At 44.8% G+C, this 23,758-nt stretch overlaps 3 protein-coding genes across 4 annotated transcripts in view; 2 read left to right on the top strand and 1 right to left on the bottom strand.

Moving 5' to 3' along the window:
* Positions 1–11,510, bottom strand: part of LOC6731735 — a 32,751-nt gene extending 21,241 nt beyond the window's left edge. Inside the window, exons 1-3 of the mRNA XM_039291059.2 lie at positions 11,451–11,510; positions 3,104–3,211; positions 290–699 (exon numbers count right to left, since the gene is read on the bottom strand). Of these exons, the coding sequence (XP_039146993.1) occupies positions 290–699; positions 3,104–3,167 (474 nt within the window). The 5' untranslated portion in view covers positions 3,168–3,211; positions 11,451–11,510. The remainder of the gene's footprint in view (positions 1–289; positions 700–3,103; positions 3,212–11,450) is intronic.
* Positions 1–23,758, top strand: part of LOC6731732 — a 104,130-nt gene that overhangs the window by 62,977 nt on the left and 17,395 nt on the right. For both annotated transcript variants that reach the window (XM_039291056.2, XM_039291057.2), the window contains exons 7-10: positions 7,556–7,783; positions 8,517–8,656; positions 19,222–19,327; positions 23,445–23,758. The exon at positions 23,445–23,758 is cut by the window's right edge and continues 385 nt beyond it. In XM_039291056.2, the coding sequence (XP_039146990.1) occupies positions 7,556–7,783; positions 8,517–8,656; positions 19,222–19,327; positions 23,445–23,758 (788 nt within the window). The remainder of the gene's footprint in view (positions 1–7,555; positions 7,784–8,516; positions 8,657–19,221; positions 19,328–23,444) is intronic.
* Positions 13,120–14,767, top strand: LOC6731733 (heat shock protein 22). Its single transcript, XM_002078832.4, has one exon. It carries the CDS (start codon positions 13,308–13,310, stop codon positions 13,959–13,961), a length of 654 nt encoding a protein of 217 aa, XP_002078868.1. The 5' UTR covers positions 13,120–13,307; the 3' UTR covers positions 13,962–14,767.

Here is a 23,758-nt window from a genome sequence, read left to right as displayed (position 1 = left end):
ACATGAACTGTCAATATATTTTTAGCTATACTTTCCAAATCACTTCCCTAAATGGCTATAGAACAGGTTCTAAGCTGCCACTTAAGCCTTTTTCTTGAATTGTTACATTTTTCCTCTCAGTGCATAAATCGCACTCAAAGCTGGCACTGAACCCATGTCCACTCCTACCACTCCTCCTTCACACAACGCACACGAAAATCAACTTTAAGTGCTCGGGGAAGGCATAAAGCTCTGCCCACTTGACCGAACCAGCTCCTAACTCGTAACTGACCGTTCGACGACGACTTACCTTTTCGAGCGGCACCACTAAATTACGTTTGTCCATGGGAGCACCCACCGTGGAGGTGTCAGCTGGCAAAATCTGGACTCCGGTGCCCGTTCCTCCTGCACCACCTGCTCCTCCTGCGCCTCCTGCGGTTCGCTTGCCTATGCCGCCGCCCACTTGTCCGATGCCTGGGCCACCGCCACGCCCACCGCCTCCGCCACGACGATACTTGGGCACATTCTTGTCACGTAATTCAACTTCGAGTCGTAGTATTGCGTTGTTATTCTCCGGAAGATTGATGTTCAGATTATTGTTACCACCACCATTGGCGGCTGCAGCGACCGCAGGATGGCCACCATGGCCACCAGTGAGGTGTCCCGGATGGCTGCCAATGCCAACGGCAGACGTCTCCAGCAGGGCATTATTTGAAGTGCCTGGCATGGGTTAATGAAAAGGTGATGTGGCCGTGTACATAAACGTAAGCTGATTTGCCATTAAGCTGGACTCGTCGGGTGCATGGACCATGGAAATGGAGAGGATCGATGGCTTCAATGGGTTGAATGGGTGGGGCAGGTGGCAGGTGGCAGGCGATGATTAGGGTGCTAGGATACTCGGAATACCAAAATTGAATTTAGCTATTCGGCATTGTTTTGGAATGCCGGCTTAATTCGACTCTAATTAGTTAATTCACGGCAATCGCACTATTTATATTGTAATTAGCGTAAATTGTAGTGATATTTTTGGATCCAGTTAAGCGCTTAACAAATATTTGGTTTTGCTGTCAGTGTGTGTGTGTGTGTTTGTACCTTTTCGACCGCTAAGCTCATTTTTGCTTCAAATTACGCTAATTAAATGGCCCGGCCATCGTGAACAAATAATGCGTGTTGTTATGCAATTAATCGGATGACTTATGCTTAAATTAAAGTTTGTGGCCCTGTAAAAATCGACGAACTAAGCTCCACTTGTGCTAAATAAATAAATATATCTATATATATATATAAATAAAGTGGCGGGCGAAAAATCAAATCAAAGTCTACATAAAAACCACACAAAGGATCACAATTTATTATGCCAACAAGCGGGGCCAGACGGCAGACATCGAAATGTAATATAAATCCCGCCACATTGACAAATGCCAAAATAAGGCTTAAATGCGCTTAGGCCAGGACTTTCGTGGCCCAGGACCCAGGACCCTTCTATGTGTGTGTGGGAGTATCTCTGAGTTTGTTTCGCATAGTTTCTCTAGTGGCAAAAGTTCCACAAAGTCAGCACTTTCCGCAGCATCCAACCTGGCGGCCATCGATGCTCCTCCTCGATGGGCTCCTTTGTCTATTTAATTCGCCGGCCTTCTCCGTTTCAGGTCGCCATGGAATTGAGGTATCCATGATTTATGTCTGACACCTATGAGCCGAATTCTGTGGAATTTCAACCGAATTGCATGTTATTTTTGTTGGTTTTCTGCCAAGGCTTTTTGTTTACCCAAGTGTTTTGCACTCTTTAAGCTGTTGCCACGGCCAGTGTTTTTTTTTTAAGTCCTTCTGCATTAAAAAGTGACTGAAAGCGGAGCAACGAACATGGTATACCCTATGATTTCATTTGGTATTGCATTTCACTGACGATTCCTTGGACTTTGTACTGCTGCTATATAATACTTAATTGATTATATTTTAAGGATACTATTTAGCTTTAATAATACATCTATTGACTGTGATCTGTCTATATTCGATCAACTTGTGGTTAGGGTGCAAAGGTGATTTATTCTTTCAAAGACAAGCAGCAACTTCGTTCACGCCCCACTTGGAGGCTCAAGGCCAAGACCACCCACCCACCATCTACCATCTACCATCCACTTTGCTCATCAATCCGGTTTGTGCTCCATTGTCATTATCAGAACGGCGGTGCCATGGTGACAAACTAAATTAATGATGATTCCCTTTGATGGCTTTTGGCATCGCCTTGTTTCGTATTTAAATAAATATTTGATTAATGCTTTTTCGCCCGAAAAACGATTCCTACATGCCTGTTTTTGTCGCCGTATTGCACAAGATGCCATATTTTCCCGATGCCGTTTATTTCATAAATTATATTGTTTTATGGGTTTTTATTGTGGGCTTTTTATCGTCGCTGATTTTGATAAATGGTAGCTGCTTAGGAGCTACTGCTGAAAGTTGAGTTCCAGCAATTAATTCTATGCTGTCTAATATATATATATAGACATCTATATATATTCTGAAGCCTGTACTTTGAAGGCTTTCAGTACTTGAGCACCAACAACAACTCCTCTATTTACTCAACCAGTTGGCTGCGCATTCCTTGGACCAATCTCATCGTGGCTAATTAAATTTTAATATTACATTTTTCGGCTGCGAAATGTGCTACGTACGCTCGGCATCCGCTTGTGAAATTATCTTGGCAAAGTTTCCCCAACGCTGGGAAAACCTCGAAAATGCGAAACCAAAAAATCTACTCTACTCCCACGTGTGTTTCAGTTAGCTGCTACGGCTCTGTCCGCCGGGGTTCATACAACATTTATGGCCAGCTCTTAGGCCCGGAGAACACTTTTACGATGTCATAAAATAATTAATAACGCCACTAAACAACGTAATTACGCGCCTAAGCCCAATGCATACAGGTGTATGTGTGTGTGTGTGTGTGTGTGTCTACATGTGTAAGGGTGCGGCGTTTGCATGTGTTGGTGAGTGGGGCAGATTATGCGGTTGCCGACGCCTAGATAAATGCTACAGTTTTCGTGTAAACAAAATTGCAACTTTGTATTTAATTAGGCACGGGCGCTTATTCAATTTGCCGCCTCATTTTTGGGGGGGTCTACCCACTTACCGTAAATCAGCTCACGTTCAAAATTCGCCGTAGGCACAACGATTAGGAAGACCACGCCCGGCATCCTGATTCGCAAGCCGCAGATCCTGTCAGCGCTTCACTTGGACTCTGCAAAAGGATACACACCGTTTAGTTGCTAAATTTGCCAGCTTGGCTGAAACTAAGACATTAATTTCAAATTAAAATGCGGCACAAAGACTTGGCAGCCCGATGAAGTTGAGATCAGAGAACTGCAAGGGTGGCATTTTTAGCCACTCGACTCACACCCAACAATTTTGTGTGCGGGTGCTACCCGCCGCGCACATCGCGGGTACTTACAAACACACAGTATGCGTCTGCACATGCAGACAAGACACCCCGTTGTGCGCGCACCCGAATCAATACGGTGCCCTGCCTCGCGGGTGCCGATCATACTCGGCACCCATAACGGAGGGTAGAGAAGACAAACAGTCAGAAAAAGACAAATGCCTAAAAAGGGATGAGTAACAAAAACACTTGTGGGTTTACCGTTAAACACATGGGTGTTTCCAAAAATACTCGGGTGTTTCTAAAAATACTCGGGTAATAGTCTCTATCAGTCTATCTACTCTTGTAGATAGTCGAGTCACAGACAAGATGCGTAACTCCATACGTTTTACACTCCATACGTTTATACACTATTCTTTCGGCGTGGCTCTAGACTTTGTCGAATACTTTGTAAAATATGCCCTTCATCTTATTATTATATTTTATTATAATTATATATATTATATTATATTTTATTATATTATATATTATAAATATATATATATATGTAATTTAATCATTATATATATATATATATCTATATATATATATTATATTATATATTATTATATATTATATATATTATTAACGTTTTTATTATTTAAATGTAAATTATAGTAAAAATAATAGTAATAGTAATAATGCTAATAGCCGAATCTATGTACATAATGTCACAAAATTCATTTCAAAAATGAATTTATGCAAGAATATTTGTCATTAGAGTATTCAGCTAGCGACTTGTGAAAAATTAGTAAGGCAATGATTCGAAACGGGTGGCACCCGACATGAGCACGAAATTTTTCTTGGGTATTCCCTTTTACCCTTCATTTCTTATACCCGTCGCGCTTCCACCCATACAAATTTTAGGCGCACAAAAAATGACCTGCGGCCGATCGTTGACTGTGCGTCCACTCACCCATACGGCTCTTGCGCAGCAGGCCTCGGGTGGTTTTTTTACTCGTAACAAAAACACAACGTTGGTAAAACACCCGAATATTTTCTGTTGCCGCAAGTAGGGTGTCAAAAAAGACGGGGTGCCTAGAGACCGAGTGTTTATCGGGTGGACGTAGAGTGCCAGTGGCGGGCTGCAGTTCTCTGGTTGAGATACGCGGGCGCCCAGATGTATGCAACACTTTGGTGCAGCTGAAAACACAGAGCCGAGCCTCGTTTTGCATAAGAACCATCGCCATCGCCATTATGCCGACTTTTATACCCGGTAACTGCATTAGCATCTCTGTCCGGTTTCATTTTCGTCCTGGCCGCCTCCAACTTTTTCGAGTTAAGGCAACTTCGCAGCGTTAATGGGCTCCGAAGGTTGCTGCTCTAAGTAGTTTGCGTTTTGTTTGTGTTTTGTGTTTTTGCAGTGTTGCAACAGCAGCAGCAGCACTTGCACTTGCACTTTTTGAAGTTCTGGCATGCTGATGGCTGCCAGATTATCGCAACAATTTCTTAATCAAACTGCAGGCCAACTCGTTGGCAGGCGTAATTCTGCCGTATCAATAAAAGGTAAAATGCTTGCTCGCTGCCAGAGGAGAAAATGGGAAGTCCTTCGAGGATATTTGCACCAGCAGTGTTCCGACTTCTCGAAATTAAAATGCCATTAGCACCGAGCTGGCGAAAGTACGATGCGAGTGCGATTAAACAGAGGAGCCGACAAGGACACCGGCTCTGGAATATTACTGCCGTGGGTTAACTCCTTGCTGGATCTGCTCCAAGTGCCCCATTTGCCGCCAGGAGCAACCCACACACACACACACAGAGAGAGGCGAATAAGGACCTGAGATTTAATGGAGCTGCGATTTTTACTCTCCAATGAAATCAGTGCGGTACTCGAGATAATCGAGCCGTGCCAGCAAGCTGGAAATGCATTTTTCCACTCGGGCTTTACTAAAGATCAGAGTTTATTTCGAAGTACAAAAATTCCAGAGCTTTTTTGCTCGCCAATAAGAAAATTATTATCTTAAAGTTATAGAGGGAAATGTATAATTTCATCTTCAATTTGTGCAAACACAATCAGCAATCGTTTTCTGTTTAACTATAATTTTCTGAGTGCACATTGCCCCGCCGAATGAGGAGGTAAACAATAAAAAGGTTTTCAAGTAAATCAATATTTGAATACACCTTATGAGCAGCCAGTCCTGCGACCGGTTGACATTTTCCGGTTTCCCCTACACCACACACAACCCCAGCACAACTTTTCCACAAACTGTTGGCATTTTCTTGCTTTCTTTTTTTGTTTGCAACACTTTACTTAAAAACTTTTCACAGCAGTACCCAAAACAAACGGCCTACTCATACTCATGAAGTGAAGGGACAGCAGGGCCTAGAGCCCAATCCCATCCCCGGACACCATGGGCGTACTCCTGTTCCGTTTCGGGGGGGTTTTTCCTTTCTTTTTTTTTGGTGGGTGGACCCATTCACCCGATTTCCACAAGCCTCTTAGGAACTTTCAAGCCAAACAACCGAAGCCACTTTGCAGCACGTTCACTGTTGCACTTTTTTTCTTACCACTTGCCATCTTTCATTTTGCGGCATATTTATTAAAAAGCAAGAAGCGCAAAAAATGAGCCAAGGCAAAAATCCTGGATGGAGGTAAATTCTTTTATATTAACCGAAAATATTTATTTTCTTGCTTACTTGCTGCCTTTTTCCCTTACCCATTTTTTTATATTTTTTTCTTATTTTGTGTGCGCACTTTTCTGATTAATTCCGTAACTATATATTTGCACAACTTGGGTGAAGTTTTCGCCGCGACCACTTGTGAAGAGTGCAAAGCCGGAGACTCCATCCTTCCGAGCTTTGCTTTCCACTTCTCCAGCCGGATTTCATCTGGCATTCTAGCATTCTGGTATTGTCGATCCAAGTGTTTGTGTGCCACCAACAATGAAGCCGCCTGCCAGTAATTTGTATGAGTACCCACCGTCGTCGCACTAATTAGGCCACCAGAATTGCATTAGTTTTTCGCATTCGGCACAAATAATTACAAATTGCAGTGGGGCACGGACAAAAAAATAAAAATAAAATAGGGAAGCCCAGGCATCAAAAAGCCAATTGAAGTAGTCCAAGGTTTTTAAAAGGCGCGATGGGGTCCCATAATTACTTTCAATAAGTTTTTGGCCACACAAACCATAGTGACCGGTGGGCTCGAGGAGACTTTCCCTGTCAGCTTTGATTTCATGGTTTGCCACATTTTCCGCGAAGTTTTTCCCCATTTCCCGCACTATTGTGAGCGTCCAGTGGCATCTTAATTAAAACGCTCTAATTGGTTATGTCTGAGAGTCGAACAAAAAGGCGAACTCTGCAAGTTTAACACCCCTTTGTGGGCCACTAAATAATTCCCAATTAAAGGTAAAGTCCACTCCTTTATCACAATCAAATTGGGAATTTAAGAACCTTGTGGCTTTGGCTCCTTTCAAAAATAATCAAAAAAAAAAAAAAAAACACCCATTGACTTCAAGCTCTTGGGGCACAAAGAAGATGTGACTCAATAGTATGAATATTTAAGCATGCAACAAAAAGCCGGACTAACACAGATAAAGTTGCTAAAACTTTCGGACAACGAAACTAACAACCGTACTAGGACTTAGGTGGAACAACGACCCACCAACCCACCGACTTTTCTAAGGAAAACGGCTTTAGCATAATGCATAATCATTTAAACAAGGATATGCCTTGAGTTGAGCTGAGTCCTGCAGCCGGCGAGGCATTATGACACACCCCGGTGCAAGCAAGTCCGGAAAAATGCCTTTTATGGCCAATTTGAGCGGGAAAAGCTTGGCCCGCAGCTTAAAGCCAGGCGATAAGAACAAAGCAGCCGAAAAGGTGAGCATCCAAGGACACTTTAAGCGCTCTCCTGCGTCATCCTGGCACGCCAGGTGAACCCTAGTTTTTTTCCTCGAACAGTTTGGTATCTTTTTGGCCAATGTGTGCCTGTATTCCGATGCGGGCCCAATGCCCAGTGGTGCTATTCGCAGGAATATATTATCATTAATTTCGAATTATGAAAAAGTGGCGACGCAGTCAACGAGTTTGGGGCTTTGCTAGCTAGGCTAGCTACGAACAAAAAATGGTTAAGGTACAGGCATTAGGGTTAATATGTTGCCAAAGTTGTATCCCTTTAATAGAAAGAAGTGTTAAGCACCTAAATGAAATGTATTCCCTTTTTAGCTTGGTCGTGTCCTGCGCAACTTCAACATCACAAAGATAAGCGATCTGGAGCTGATATCAAACTCCACCGATCGCCTGGACATCACCTTTCACTTCTTTGGCGTGAAAGGAGACTCGCAGCGTATCCGGGATGCCATCACACGGATGGTGGAGCGCGGCAGGATAGGAAACTTCACCCTGGTGGCGAATTTCCATCACTTCGACGAGAATCCGCCGCTCGGCTTGCTGGTGAGTAGCTAGTAAAAAAGCATTAATCCATCTCTTTTACCAATTTATTCCTACGGAATTCTACGTCCGAGCCAGACATTCGTGGCGTTTTATTTGAAGAGCTACGCTATCTATTGAAATTTGCGCACAAATAAATTTTATATTTCACTTTGCACTCTGGGCACATCCATCAATCGGAGGCATTCCATCATTGATTTTCGCCGAATGGTATTTTCATTAATTCGCATCCGAGCCGGACCATCTCGGCTATTAAAAGCGTAATAAATATACAGGGCCATCTACCCACATGGGTCACTGCCACCCATTTCCGATACATATTAAACAATAATTTATTAACTATTGAGGCGTGTGCCGGAATAAAAACATAATAGCCAATGTAGCAAAGTGCCGTGTTAATAAATATGCACATAAATATGTCAACAGTGTGGCACTTGACACTCGAACCGAAAACGGCAACGAAAATAATTATTTATTAATTGCGGCCAGCTCGCCCGAACAATTGGGCTCATCTGAGTCGGCCGGCAATTAAGTGGCATTAACATGACGAACAAGCCGCCAAACCTCAGTGGTATACACCCCCCTCCCACCATATCCCACCTCTCCCAGATGTTTGACGGACTGGCACCCAAAGGAACCCACGCAATCCCAAACCGATGAGCTTAAAACCCCGAACCGAAAACCGAACCACAGCCATCCTGTGTCTAATTAGTGTGACATTGTCTCCCTTTCGCAGGAGCTGACCGTCAATCAGCCGCAATCAGGAGTCCGCGAGGCCAGCGAGTTCATCATATCCTGCACGGCCCAGGGCTCATCCCGGATGCAGTTCCAGTGGTTCAAGGATGGCGCTGTGGTTAATGCCAGCAAGGCGACGAGGTGAGTGAACTATATACTAGTATGTGGGTGGGATAGTCGCAGCTGCTTATCTTCCACAACCAGCTCGAAAGGCCATAAACTTGGTGCCCCCGTAATGGAATATGGAATGAGGAGTGCCTAGAAAACTGTGAAACGGAGTCTGGAGTTTTAATAAAATAGTATAGAATCGAAGAATATGGCAAAAATCAATGTCACACTCGGAAAGTCAGAAAGTCTGAAGACGGGTGGAAGTCGCGAGGGATGACTCTCGTCACAAGTGTTCAATTTGACTTTATGACTTTTACACATCAATAAACATGACATAAAAACGCCAGGCGGAATAAAAATGAAACGGCCAAAAAGGATAAATAAGTCAGGGCAAAGATAAAGATTTGTCAGTGGCCACGGACGAAGGACGAAGGACGGGGGACAAGTTGGTAAGTTGGTAGCTGGGAGATGAGAGTTCCGGACCTGGACCAGGCCGAAACCTAACCGCAGTAAGCCTAGCCGAATGATTGATCATAAATCCAACAGAGTGGGCCAGCCGGAACACATGTGTGGCCAACGTATACGAATGGCATGCCCATTCCATTCCGGAATGCCTCTGACTTGCGACTTCAGGCTCCACAACCCCGCAATCCAGATCCTTTTGGATCCACTTGGCTGGCGGGGAGTGTGGGTGTATTACATAAAAAGCATATGGCCGTAACTAACGAGGGGCTGTTACTTGGGCGACTTGGCAGGGGTTATGAGCAGCTTAGCCCTTCCAGGAGCAACACCACCCACTTTCCGCAAGCCATGTTGCCTTGACAATTCGCCTTGCAGCCGAAAGCACCACCACCACAAAGCTCAAACTTTAAATGTGTTGCGTGAATGGGAAACGAGCGAGGCGGAGGTCCTTGGAAAGGATTGCTTAAATGAGCGGGGTACGCAGGGCGGTGCAGATGCCGATAGAATTCGCAATTCATTAACAAAATTTTAAGCCTTGGCAGGCAGACTTTCGCCATTCTGGGACAACCCATTTTTGGCAACTACATGTCACGAAACGTTGCCAAAAGTTGTTTTTATCTGACCAGAAATTTAAATTTCTCGCCTCTTGAAACGATCTAAAATTCCAAGAGAATGCGCATAAGCTGTTTGTTTTAAAAGGATCGAACTCTTTAGGAATATAACTACTATATGTTTTTATCCTTTCAATAATTTAACTAAATATAGTTCCCTTATACGGAAAATGTATTACTTGTTATTCAATCGGCAGATAGCCATCAAACTGATAACGATGTGTTCTATTTTCATGCGGTATTCGAATAAAGGATTATTCATCCGAATATTACCTTTCAAATAAATAAATGTATGGCCCCCATTCCCGCAAATCGATAACCGAATCTATTCTCGGAGTTCAGTTTTTGTTATCCACTGAAGCCAACTATGCGTTTTCCAAATGCCAACTGCTACATGAAACAATTCGGACCCTTCCATGGCCATTCCGCCAGCTAGCCCCATCCATTGATGGTGAAACAGGAGGAGGAGCTGGTGGTGGTGGTGGTGGGGATCCGGACTTATGATTACTTTTATGCATATTTGTACGGATCCCCCACATGTACATGGTATCCTTGTTTGCTGCAGGACCTCCACGTGGCTGGCAGCCCTTCCATCAGTTTCAGTTCGCCCAGTTTGCGTGGCCCACTTGGACGCATTGATGTGTAAAAAATGACTGCCGTACAAAGCCGCAAACATGTGTTTTCCTCCCCCCCATCCCACAAATGGTGGGGCAAGTATTAGTAAATATTTTAACTAAAGTGAAGTGAGTGAAGTCATTCATTTGGACATTTACCAACTTTGCATTATACAAACGACTACACATTAAATCCGTCCGATGACTTTACTTTTGCGTACTAAAATAACCGGAAGTAAGTGAATTTTTAATGCTTGATTTCACCGCAGGGAGCTGTTCACTTGGGCAAATGCTATTTTTTATCGAAATACGGCCAATACTGTCCATCTACTGATTAGTTTCCACCGATGGCTATTTGCAAACAATTGGCACATTTAGACAGTTTGCTTAAGGCGCGTATAAAGTAATTTTGTTGAGACTGATTTACAAATGCAAATAGCTTGGATTAAGGACAATAAATATAATAAGTATACATATGTAGTAACATAAATTACATTTTAAGAGTATGAAGGGAACACTATCAACCAATCCGTTCTGGCCAACTGTAAAGAACCTTATGTGCAGATACAGATACCTTTAAACCCGCAAACTGAGGCGTTCGGCCGTTAATCTATTGGATTGCCAGTCGCCGAAATTGTGACCCAGTTAGCAGATGTTTATCGGGAGCGGCGTAGGCCATAACCCACTTAATGAATGCAATTATTTTCCAATCACGGCACTAAGGCATCCAAAGCTGGCTGCCAAGAAGCCCGCAACCATGGCTAACTGGCCCCAAACTCCCAAAACAGGGGTGGCTTTGATTAACATGCCTTGGTGTTCCAATTGCCATTTGAAGGCGGTAGGTACACACACACACATGTGTGTAAAATAATCAATGGCCACGGTCATTAATTGCGCCCCTAATCCTGTGTCCTTTGCAATCTGGGGCGAGGATTTGCCGGACTACAAGGCCGTTGGGCTGATTAAGTGCCCCAAACAGCAGTAATACAATTATTGGAGCAGCGGCTAAGCAAATACTTCGATTGTCTGATTGGTCGCAAGTTGAGCTTAATTACTGGTTTTCACTTTTCAAAAATATCCTTAATCGCTTGAAATAATCGAGGTCCTTTTATTGTGCGAACGACACCTCACTTTGCTTACTTAAAGCTTGCGAGCACCTTTAAAGTCCGAATCGTACTGAGTTCAAGATTGAAAAGCAGCCAAGAAAGATCCATTTTTGCCACATTTTATTTGCCTAACAAATTCCAGCTAATTCCATCAACAGGAGCTTGCTAAAAACTAAGCTGTGCACGTTTCTCTGACGTCTTTGGCATCGATGTGTTATGTAAAAGCGGTGCACAATTTGTAGCCAGCAAACCAATTGACCTTTTGAGGAGGGAATTGAGATTCCTGCTAATATTAGCTTAACCCTAAGCACTTGCGTAATCTATATTTGTCCCAGCGCCATGAAGTGGAAGGGCTTGACTGCCTGTCAATGCAATTTCAAACCCATCTAACCCCATCCCCTTTTCGCCTTTTGCTTTTCCCTTGGCCAAGAAAACATCGAGTTTGGCTTGGAAGCTAACGAAACTGTTGCAGTCACTTTTGGCCGTGCTCGGAAAATTTGTCAAACTTGCTTAAAAGCCAAAGCAAAAATTCAATTTCAGCAGCCATGCAGCGAGCAGCCAAATTGCCTGACCCCAGCAGCACCAGACATAAGTAAAATATATATCGTATATATTTTACAAATTGGCTCAACCCGGGGCAGCCAGCAGTGCTACAAAAATGGCAGCAACAAAGAGGCAACAACTGTCTTGACAACGCAGCGATGTCGTCGTCGTCTAAGGACAATGGAATGCAGCTATCGAATACAGGGTGCAAATCGAGAGGAGGAGGTTGTAATTTGGCCGTATGGATTTAGCAAGAAATTTAATCCGACACAGCTTTCATTATCTCCAGCCAATCAGAAATTTTGGTTGCTAACTTTCGCCATATTTTTCGTAAAAGCTAGCACCCTGTTCACAGCTGTTTGGTTAGTATTGCAGTCACACTGAAAGAAACGAACTAGTAAAAAGTGTATTTCAAATTATGAACTAAGTATACAATTTTAAGAAGAAATTTTGCCACTTTTCATGTAGTAGCTTTAGATTTTCATAGATTTCCATGTAATTTCTCTCAGTGCATCAATATCCAATGCTGGTGGGGGGTCACGATTTTCATTAGTTTCATTTGCCACAATGCGTCTGCCATACTCGTCTGCCGAGTTCAGTTGCTCGGATTTGCTTTGCTTTTCCCGTGGCGGGGTGACAATGGCACAATTAGTGACACCATTTTCCATTCCTCCAGCACTCGGTTTCTTCAAAATTTTGGCATTATCTCATAACTGGCTCAACGCGCTGTGCACTGTGTTTTCCTTGTCCCGTCTTCCAATTCCGGCTCCTTGGCGCCACTTGTGCAATAAAAGGACGAAGCTCCGCGGCTGATTGGACTGCTGGTGGGACGGGTATTGATCAAACAGTTCGGGTTGTCGGACAAGGCTGAGACCCACTTTCCCGGGAACGCGTGTCCCACTGAAGGAACGCGATACAGTAAAACCTTGATATATGTTACTGATTGAGAGTTGGCACATATACTTAATAACTTAATAAGAAACCATTTGGCCTTAGATAGCTTATTTACAAGAATATCTTTTAGTTTACATGAAATATTTATTTCTTGTCCTTAAATCAACATTTCCTGCATCGCATTGCAGTTACACCTACAGAAGAGTCACTGTACTTAAAAACGCCATTGAAGGTGGAACAGAAATATGCTCAGTTAGAGTGGCTTTGGTGCCAGGTACAGTTGTGCAGCTCCAAGTTCCGGCGATTACCATAACCTCATCCACTCAGTTAGCTTGTAAGAGTCGAACCGGGCGGAGGGCAACGGTTTTTTTGGCCACATAAGCCAAAAATTAACACGCTTGCTCCGTGTGTCCAACGAAACGGAGACCGTGCATCGGGATCCGGAGGCGCAGGCATGCCCATCCACTGGGACTGGGATTGGGAGCATGATCACGAGCATGGTCACCACCACTGGCAACCGCCACGTCGCCACTGGTCCACCGGGGAGTCCAAGTGCCGGCAGAGGCACTACTATCTCTCCCACGACCTGGACGTATGTGCGCGGGACTTCCACTTGCGGATGGACGACAGTGCCTGGTGCCATGGATCCTGTCTGGTTGGGCGAGTAGTCATTGAGACCGGCACCGAACCGGACTCCCTGGGCCGGGGCACCTTCAAGGTGGTGCTGGACGTGCACCACTTCCAGATCTCCGAGCTCACGGTGAAGGCCAGGAACAGCGACACTGTGTGCGTGGAGGGCAAGCAGGCGGATGACCGGGCGGAGAAGGGTCAGTTGTGCATCACTCGCGAGTTCACGCGATCCTACAAGCTACCACGACACTACGATGCCACCCAGGCACGGGCCACCTTCTCTGCGGATGGAATACTGATGATTACGGTGCCAGCACCACCGAAACTGGACGACGTGGAGCGCGAGATCGAGATTGAGCCCACGGGCAATTACTTTGGCAGCGTGTCCGATCCCACGGCGCCCAAGGCTATCGAGCAGGCGGATGTGGACGGCGATGGTGGAGAGGCTAATCCTGCTGGCACGGCGATGGACAAATGAAGCCGGCGACGTCTGGCGGTTGCGCGGCGGTTCCGCTTCCTCATCCCAAAGTGGAGGCGGAAGCCCAAATGCGTTTAGGCCGCCAGAGGCAGTCGATCGGCCGGAGGGCAGTTGGAGTATTTCAGGCGGAGAAGAAGGCGGAGCACATTCCAGTCACCTGGCGCACATGCACGAAAACCATAGTCACTCGGATTGTTCCTGGGTTCCAACTTAGATAGCACGTAGTCCTTCGTTTGAAACGTGAGCAAATATGGCGAAGTCAACATTTTGTAGAATTTTCTTAAGATAGCTTCAATTTAAGAGTTGATATCCGCTTGTGATTTTGTTTTACGCCAATAAAGGACTTTATCAGAAAATGGGAGAGAGCTTTAAATATTTCCAGATTTTCCGAAGAAATGATTTAACAGCTTTTATCTTATTATTCATGCAAAGGTTATTTTTTTACTTATTACTATTTTTTGCACTGGCTGTTCATTTTCTTCGAGCTTAATTATTAAATATTATAGAGATGAACATTTCACTAGAAAATATACTTACATTTAATGAATTTTAAATCAAATCGGATTAGGGAATTTAAAGATAACACAGCTTCATTCTACCGAGTTGTTATTTCAAGTACAATCCGAATGAAAATATCCTCCAGCTAATCGGGAAAACAATCCCAAAATCAGGGATAAATCATGCCTTTGGGAATACGGCAGCTCGAATTCAAAACCCAAGCGAATTGGATTTTTCGCTGCTCTTAACTTTCCTGTCACGCAGCTTTTGATTAGCGTCAAATTTGAATAAAATTCACTAACACCTTTTGTGTTTTGCTTGTCTGTGTTCGTATCCTCGGGCACATGGCCCATAAAAAGGCAATAAGGAAACACAGCTAGTCAGCTAGAAGTGTATAAAAGACGTAGGCATACTTACATATGTAGTTTGGCTATCGACCCAAGAAAATTCTATAAAAAGGGGATAAACAAGCTCTGTTCAAAACTATAAGATACATTTGTAAAGATTTGCAATTAAGTCTGAGTCTGAGATGATTCAGTATCTACAGAATTAGTTTAAAAATAGTTGGGTACATTTTCGGTGGCAAACTTAAGGTCCAACATATTTTGCCCCAAAAATAAAAGGCTGGGAACTGTGGGTCGTGTGACCCACTTCATAGGAGTCCAATCAGGCCGTCGGCCTTCTCCCAAATCGTGGGCTACTGCTCCGTTTTTTGATTTGGTCTTGGTCCCTTGCAATTTAGCCGTTGAGACACGTTTTCCCGTTACGATTCTAATGAAATTTGCTACATCTTGAAGTGAATTGTTGCAGGCCGCAGCGTGGCAGCTGAAAAAATGGCCAACGAGGAGACGAGGAGGTCGCGTACTTTGTCATCGTTTTGTTTTTATGCGTAGTTGCGTTTAATAAAGTTTTTATATGGCACCCTCGAATAAGGGGGAATCCACGGACGGAGTGCCCATCAGATCCCCGGACGGACTGCCTGTTTTCTAATCTAGTTACGATGCCTGCAGCTTTAAGATATTGGACGGATGGGGACTCACTTCCCGGGCCGTAGGATATTCATATATTTACGAGTATGGCGAAGGACGGCGATAAAATATTCAGCAGAAAAGCAACTTCACAATTTCAATTTCCCATGCCACATTGGTGACGGCATGGGACAAACCAAAATAACACAACGATAATAAACACCTACACACCCATTTTATGAACTCATAAAAAACTCCGATGGAATCGGAATCGTATATTTTATATATATATATGTATGGATGCCAGAGTGCGTGTGTCCGTGCTCAAAGGACTGGCTGGGCCTACAGCCTTGTTATCGCACGCATATGCACCTCTTCCGCTCCCAGGATCTAGAAAAAACATTGACCATCGCCATGGGCCATTTCCATTGTTGTTTCATGGTTTTTATATTTCCCGGGTCGCGACTCCGCAGATATCGGTATGCGGCTCACAACTAATTTTTATTTTCTATGGTCTTTGATCCACTGCGGGCGCCGATTGAATGTTCTGCTGGCAACTTTTCAATCACACACTACTACTAATCAAATATCCCCGGGGATTAGCCAACTTGCAGATGAGTGACGGTGTGCGTGAAGGACGCGACACCTAATTACGCAAATTGATGCGACATCAGACGGTAACGGAGCTGGAAACTGGAGCTCTCTAGGGGGAGTGGAATGCTGAAGGACCTGTTTCCGCCAGGGGATCTTAGACACCGACTGTATTGACATGTAGGAATAAATAAACAAACATTCGCATGACGAGTTGATTTAATGGAAAATTGAAGCTTAAACATTTAAAGGTGTCCTTTTCTATGCTTTTCTCAAATTGCAATTTGCTGATTGAGCATCGTAATGGAAACTTAAATTTATTTTAAACATGGTTTAAAAGCTAGCTAACTTAGTAGTGAAATAGCTTACTATTTTACTAAAAGAATGCCCATAAAGTGGTTTCAAGTAGCACCTACCTTTGTTTCCATCATTTGCCCCTGTATCGAACTGTTTGTGATTAGTGCTAAGTGGGCATTACTGGCTGGGAAATCCGTGATTTTGGAGCATGTACAACAGAGTTTGCTGACATCGTAAGACTTCGCCACCAATGCCGACGTAATTGGTCCATTGAACCTTACAGCCAATGCGTTGTTATGAGTTGTTTGACCAGCAACCAAAGCACATCAGCTCAAATGAAGCGCAGATTGGGGATTCCCCCGTCACGGACTAGCATCCTGCGGACTCGCATCCTGCCAGCCGCCAGGCTGCAGTTGTATTTACAGGACACGCACACAGACACGCACACGCCTACGCAAAGGCATTTTGCGGGCCATTTGTAGCGCTTGCGATTCCGGGAAGCGGAAAAGGGAGCGAGGATTTGGGCGGGGATTGCGGAGGAGTGGCAAATGCATTTTGCAACCGCAGCCGACAACGGAACGAAACGTTTCTGCACCGGGAGCAAATTCAGTTGCCGGAGATGGTTACGTGAGGCAAATCGCATTGGGCAAATGCATCATTAACAGGAATGGAGCAGCGATCTCTGGGGTACCGAAGCACGAAATACCCTAACTGAAATTGCCATATGGTATATGCTTGTAAGCTTATGAATAATAATAATAGAATAATAATAAGAGTTATTTAGCCACACTATAAATTTATATTACTTTCGCAACTTTTGCTAGTCCTGCCAGCCTGGCATAAAAATAAATATCTTCAAACAAATCCCATCGAATGGCATTCGAACTTTAAGATTATTTGGCACACAGCTTATGGGCATTGTGCAGATAATCCTGCCCAGATCCAGATAAATACATGCATTAAGGACTCGGATATGCTTCCTTTGTTTGGGGGCCTTTCACACAGCATGCGTATATCCTTGGCAGGGAATCGAATTGAGCACACACCATGAAGCGAATCGAATGGGCTCCAGCCACCAACGACCCAAAACGAATAACGTTCAGCTGTTTCGCAGCGATATTAGATAGCAACCAATTCAAAAGAGAGATAACCACCAGCTCCTTTGGACATCACGTACGCATCGCTGAGGTCCTAATCCTTCGTCCTGCGTTGCAGTTGCTGCAACTGCAGTTCCACTTTCGGCGGGCAATGCAGTGGCATTAGTGGAGCTGCTGCGGCTTAGCCAGCTTCCTGGACGACCAGGACAATGCAGGACATCCAGGACGTCAATGTGCTATTGTGCCAAAGTCGATGTCAATCCTGCCTGGGCCCATTTGCAGTAAGCGACGCCAAACAGGACCTGTGGCCGCGTTGCTGTTTTTGCGGTTGTAGTCAGCGAGTCCTGCGAGGACATTATAGTCGGCACTGCTTCGCTGTGGCTGCTGCATTGCATTTAAGCGTTACGCACTTCCGGTTGGGAGTGTTATTACTTCCGTTGCCATTTAATTGATTTTGAAGGTGCGTGTTTGGCGTTTGCCCATGAGGGGCCGCAAAGGACTTCTTCCGCCCGGTGCCATTAGTAAATTGTAGGTTAAGTGCTCTGCATGCCCAAAAACCCAAGGCCCATTCCCATTCCCACTACCATTCCCATTGAAAACGCATTTTTAGACGCCTCTACACCTGTAAATAGCTGGGCCAAAGGCACTGGGTACGCCAGTGGGTGTGCGGTTAAGGATGCGGTTTTTGGGCACTTTTTGCCGCCGTGACGTCAGCGCTATCCATGCGTAAAAGTTATTAGTGAAATGCACTCAGCCGGCGGAAGAAAGGCGCAAGAAGAAGAGAAGGAGGTTGAGGGTGGCAAGCGGAAACTGCTGATGTTTGTTGGCCACGAAAACCTCAAACAGCACTTAAGTTGTTGCCAGCTGGAAGGTTTTCGGTTTTCGGTTTACTTTGCTTAGTGCTCATGGAACGCAGTGCTGGGCTGGCACCACCACTGCAACCAGGTGCAATCTGCGATTTCCAGCTCTCCGGAGGATTATGAGCCATGCCCGGGAGGAGTCTAATAGGCTTACCGTGCATTTTCGACAGTTTGCAGAACTTTTGCTCAAGCCGCTGAATTTAAATTCGCAATTACCCGATTCCACATCGCTTGTCACAGCGATTCTCACTAAATTGAATCCCAGATTATATAGAAAGTCATGTAAGTGCGTAAGTGAGAGTAGAAGTCATCTAACCCATTGATTGATTCCCGCTGGCAAACACATTCCCCCAACGCTTGAGCCAGATTTACACCAGCCAGACGCATTCGCACATGCGAGCGTACGAGTCTGTAAACCGACCCATTTATCCACGAAACCAAAAACTATTAACAATTTTAGCAACAATGCGTCGTTGCAGCCCGCATCCAGGGCATTTGGAAAAACATTTGAAAATGAAACATGTTCCCGCTAATTGACTTCGAACCGCAGCATCCGCGATTGTTTCCCCATTAGCTATGATTTCTTTCGCCCAGGAAGCCATGGGCTATGGTATGGTGGAATATGGGGGGCTATGGGGCTATGTGGATATGGGGCCGTGATAAGTGAGCTGCTATTAGTGTGTCAATTAGCGGGCTTGCTGCATATGATCCAGTTCACTTGGCCCGTGCTCCATGGAATACAGCATGCCCCAGCATATGGGGCATATTGTATTCGGTATTTGGCATTCGCCATTTCGCATTTGGCATTTGGCTGTCACGGGGCGTGAGAATTAATGCACGACTGGCGGTGTGCGAATCTGTTTCAAGTACTTTCACTCGCGGAAACCGAAAGTGGAGGAGTGCTAATTAGCATGACTAACTAACGCTTTCATCTCCTTGCTCCTTGCAGGGAAATCTGGACCACGGTCCTGCCGCCCGAGACCAAAGATGTCTACACCGCCATTCTGGGCGTGACCAAGGCGAGTCGGATCGACGAGGGCGTCTATAGCTGCAAGGTAAGTTATCATATCATATATATCTCATATCTCATAGATACTTATTCTAAGGTAGCACTGTCTGTATACGAACTTTAGCACACTTTTTAAAAAATTTTATAAATTCTATAGACAATTTATTTCCTTCTTTCTATCACTGGTATAGCTAATTAAATGCTCTCTGTGACATTTAAACATTAATTAATTAGATACTACTTTCATTTTTGTAAAACTCGCATAGAGTTCGTAACTAGGCCAACATTGTTTCTGGCCATCACGTCCGCATCAAAGCGTTTAAAATATCCATGTCAATCCGGGCTGATGATCTGAAAATGCCACTTGGTCCTTTGGTTTTTTACAGGGATTACGGTTCCCCGGGCACTTTCAGGCCTCGTAGTATTTTCAGCTGACTAATCAGTCTAATTGCCATATCATAACAGCGCAGAGCTGCTCCGACTGTATTTAGCCCGTCTGGAAAAAGCCAAGCCCGCCCAGAAGGCCACATAATTACATTTGGCTTTGCTGCGTTCTGTTCACGGCTGTGTTCTTCATTTTCGCTATAACGTTGCTTTTAATTAGACTAATTAAAATATGTTGGAGCGGCGAGATAGAAAGGAGTGTGATGGAGAGCAATGTGGCCATCCATTGCACTTGAATGCTCTTTCTCGGGGGCCAATTAAATTTTAATCTATGGTATTAAACATTCTTTTGACTGCGGTTTCCGGGGATGAATTTTACGGGTGCCCAAAGATGATTTTAGGTACCGGATTCACTCTCGCTCTCTCTCTTTTGGCTTACAGCCCAGCACTAAATAAGAGTTTTAAATTGTTCCGGACGATTAGACCCAAAACTGCCCTGCTTCCTGGGACCCCAAATCCTGCAGGACCCTTCTTTATGGCTTAGGTAATAACATATTACGCAAATGGCTTGTAAAAAAATATTGGCCCACCGTAAAGGAAGCCACGTGAAAAGTTTCCCAAGAAAAGTACGTGGACACATGACCAATTCACTTGGATGCCAAGTTAGTTATAAATCAAATGGTAATTTGATTGCCTGCTCACGGGAGATTGTAATGAAATGTTTCCCGTTTCATGTGTATAAATCAAATTTAGAATTGTTGCCAACTCAATTGAACTTCGACATTAGCATAATGGCTCTTGATTTAATACACAACATTCTATAGTAATTTACCCAGATTTAAAAAGGACGCCGGATTACTTTAAATCCGCAGCGTAACCAAGAGGGGAAGTGCAACCACAAAAAGCGTCAGCATCTGTTGCACCACCCAGCTGGCATTTCTTGGGGGCCCAGGACCCATTGTATTTAGTGCCTGGTCCGAGGCTCTACAGCTCCAGCTCCAGCCCGAGGGGGATTCCGCTAAGTTCTTTATGGGGGAGCCTCCGCTTTGGCCGCTTTGTGCCTTTGGCGCGCCTCGTGCCGCTCACTTATTATTGTCCTGGCTCGCCCGTAATGACGCACCAGCCAGATCAAAGGCAGGATGCCAGGAAGGCAGCTGCAGCAACAACTGAACGATAATCACGAGGAGGGCCGGACCGGAGCTGAGTGCTCCGAACTGGGTCCCCGAAGGTCGATTGTGCCCACGTCTCGCAGCTGTTTGCTGAAAACTCGAGCGCATGAATCCTTTTCAATAACACCGCCTTGGGGTCCAAGTCAATAAAGCGCCTTGCCAATGCCGCCACCACGGCCCATTATGAGAACTTGGGGACTTGGATGCATGTCCACGTCCATAAGTCGTACACGGCAAAACACAAGAATACGGAATACACACGAAAAGCCAAACAGCAACCGTACACTTCTATTTGGGGGCGTGTGCCTTTGCGCATTTATTATTTATGTATTGATATTAAGTATACGCCTTGTTGCAATTAATTCATCTGCCTTGGGGGAACTCGGGCGTCTCGGGTCCATTACGTGCACAATGGCCCCAAGCGGTGCTGTCTTTAAGCCAGCTGCATTAGCCCCACCGCCTAAGCCATTTCAGATTTCACAGGACACGACTGGAGCTTAAGTGTTCTCTGGATTATAAGTGTACTGAAGTGAAGGATGTCGACCTATGAAGTATGAATTAACTCGGTTTGAATTGGGAAAGGTCTTTTCCTCTTTGATTTTGCCACAATATTAAAGCAATAAAAGTCAAGATGGTTTGTAGTTATGGCGGTTAAATTTGTAAACCTCAATGTGCCTCAATGTCAATAGCCATTAGCCAAATAAATGCTGGTGGTTCCGAAATAACCCATTTTATGAACTATTAATTCCGCTGGAGTGTTGTTCATTGATCGGCCCAAAGTGTCCTGGCCAAATGTTTAGCCATTCACGGGGCACAATGTGTTGTTTAACGACTTGGCCTGTTAATGAGACGCGACTTATCCGGGCCAATAAAATACCATTTAGCCATAAAGGCGCTACTCGCTACTGGCGTTGGCCAAGTTTTGCAGTCGGACAGCGTCGCAACTTAATGAGTTAATTGGCATTTGGATTTTGTGGCCTGGCCAGGATTTGTTGACGCTGCAGAGTCGTAAATGCCACTGCAAATCCCAACGACATTTCCCGATTGAGAGCACAACAAAAAGAAGCACAGAATTTAAAGCCTCCGTGGCCATAAAAAAAACAACTAACCTTTGGCTTACGCCAAGAGTGTCTCGCTGTCTATTAAATATTTCCGGATCGGCTGAATCCAAGTGCCCGAGGGCCCAGATATCAGACGAGGATGCAGGAAAACCGGGCCAGACAAGTGCGCGATACCTTCACCTCGGTGACAATGATGCCGCCTCCTCGTTAGCTGTATCGTTTTATTCACATTTTTCCTTTTCTTTTTTTTTCTTTTAAATTTGAAACGGAAGTGGGCCGAGCATCTGCCCATCATCATCATCATCGTTGACGCGTGGCGACGTCTAGGTTTTCCCACTTGAAATAACTATGTAAGGGGGCACAAAGTAATAATGGTAATATCCTTGCTGGAAGCATAACTTAACTTAAGTTAAAATAGATCCTTTTTTTGTAACTTAAAGTAGAAAGTATATAGAACAATTTATCCATAGGGGTATTTCCTGAATGCAAATATATATTACAACATTTTTGCCGAGTGTAGCACTCGATGCTTTCCCAGAGGAAAGAATGTGCAACAAAGCAAGTTTACAATTCGTTTGCTTGCCATCCGCGTGGAAATAAATAAATAAATGCAGAAGGTTGGCTCGAACCCACACAATCCTGCTAAGGCCTTAAGTAGCCATCTTGGCCAAGCAAGTGCTCGTAAATACTTTGGCTCGTGTGGAACTTCAAGTGTCCTTGGAAGCCGGCAGAGTGCTAGCTGGCTGGACATCGTCTGACTTACCGTTCGAGTGCCTGGGCAAATACTAATCCCCATCTCAATGCCCTATTTTGCAACGACAAATATGATTTGCATTCCGTTCGGTCTGTTAAGCCTTTAAATTACATTTCATAAACTAATATACGATGCCCGTCGTCCATTGGCCGTTTGATTATGACTGCCCAGCAGCACATATCACATTTCCACAAAGCCGAATGGCAAACTCAGGCAAATCAGGACTCGTCATATCCAATCAGCACACAATGAGGTCCTGCTGACTAGCAAATAAGTCTATTAAACAAATCCTTGGAAGCCCCGGCGACGGCTGACAGCCGTCCCAGTTCGAGGAACAGTAGCTGGCCACAACTGTTTCCCTTGTCCATGCCGACATGCGTGAAAAGGACATGGCCATGCCCCCTGTCCATCCAGCAGGATGTGTGCCATTCTGATGTGTGGCCAGTTGGTTCTCGGCCATCGAGCACTTGGCTTTCAATCCAATTACAATAGCGGCTATAATAATAGTATATATATATGTACATATGTATTTAACTAGTAATGTATACCTCAATTCAATTATAAGCAATACAGAGTAACTAAATAGCTACTGTAGATATTATTTCCATTTACAGTCGTGGTTATAACTAGCACATAGTTTTTCTGACCACGACTGTGTCTTTCTGTTGATATGAGTAACCAAAACCGATGGCATTATGGTATGCCGCTGACAGGCGCTCCTTGTGGCCTCTTCCTTTGACGGGACTTTGTTAAATGAGCTCGACTAACCACCATGTTCTCCTTCTCCTCCTCCAGGTGACCGACTGGGGCGTGGAGCAATGCCGCTCCCTGCACATCCACATCAAGTCCCCGCCCCGTCTGCGGGTGGATCCGGCGAGTGTAACCCTGCAGCGTGGTGACTCCCTGCGGGTGAGATGTCTGTCACCCGGTAACGATGACATCAAGCGGTATGCCCAACTGGGCTACAGCTGGACCCGCAACGGCGTGCTCTTCCAGTCGGACGCGGCCACCGCCATGTGGGAGGACCTCTATCCCGACGGCAGCATCCTGAAGATCAACAACATCCAGAAGTCAGCGGAGTACGCCTGCCTGGTCTCCAATAGCGTGCG

The sequence above is a fragment of the Drosophila simulans genome, chromosome 2L (genome assembly GCF_016746395.2).
Source record: "Drosophila simulans strain w501 chromosome 2L, Prin_Dsim_3.1, whole genome shotgun sequence".
Lineage (NCBI taxonomy): Eukaryota > Metazoa > Arthropoda > Insecta > Diptera > Drosophilidae > Drosophila > Drosophila simulans.
Note: the sequence above shows the minus strand (reverse complement) of the source record. Positions and strands in the feature narration are given on the sequence as shown.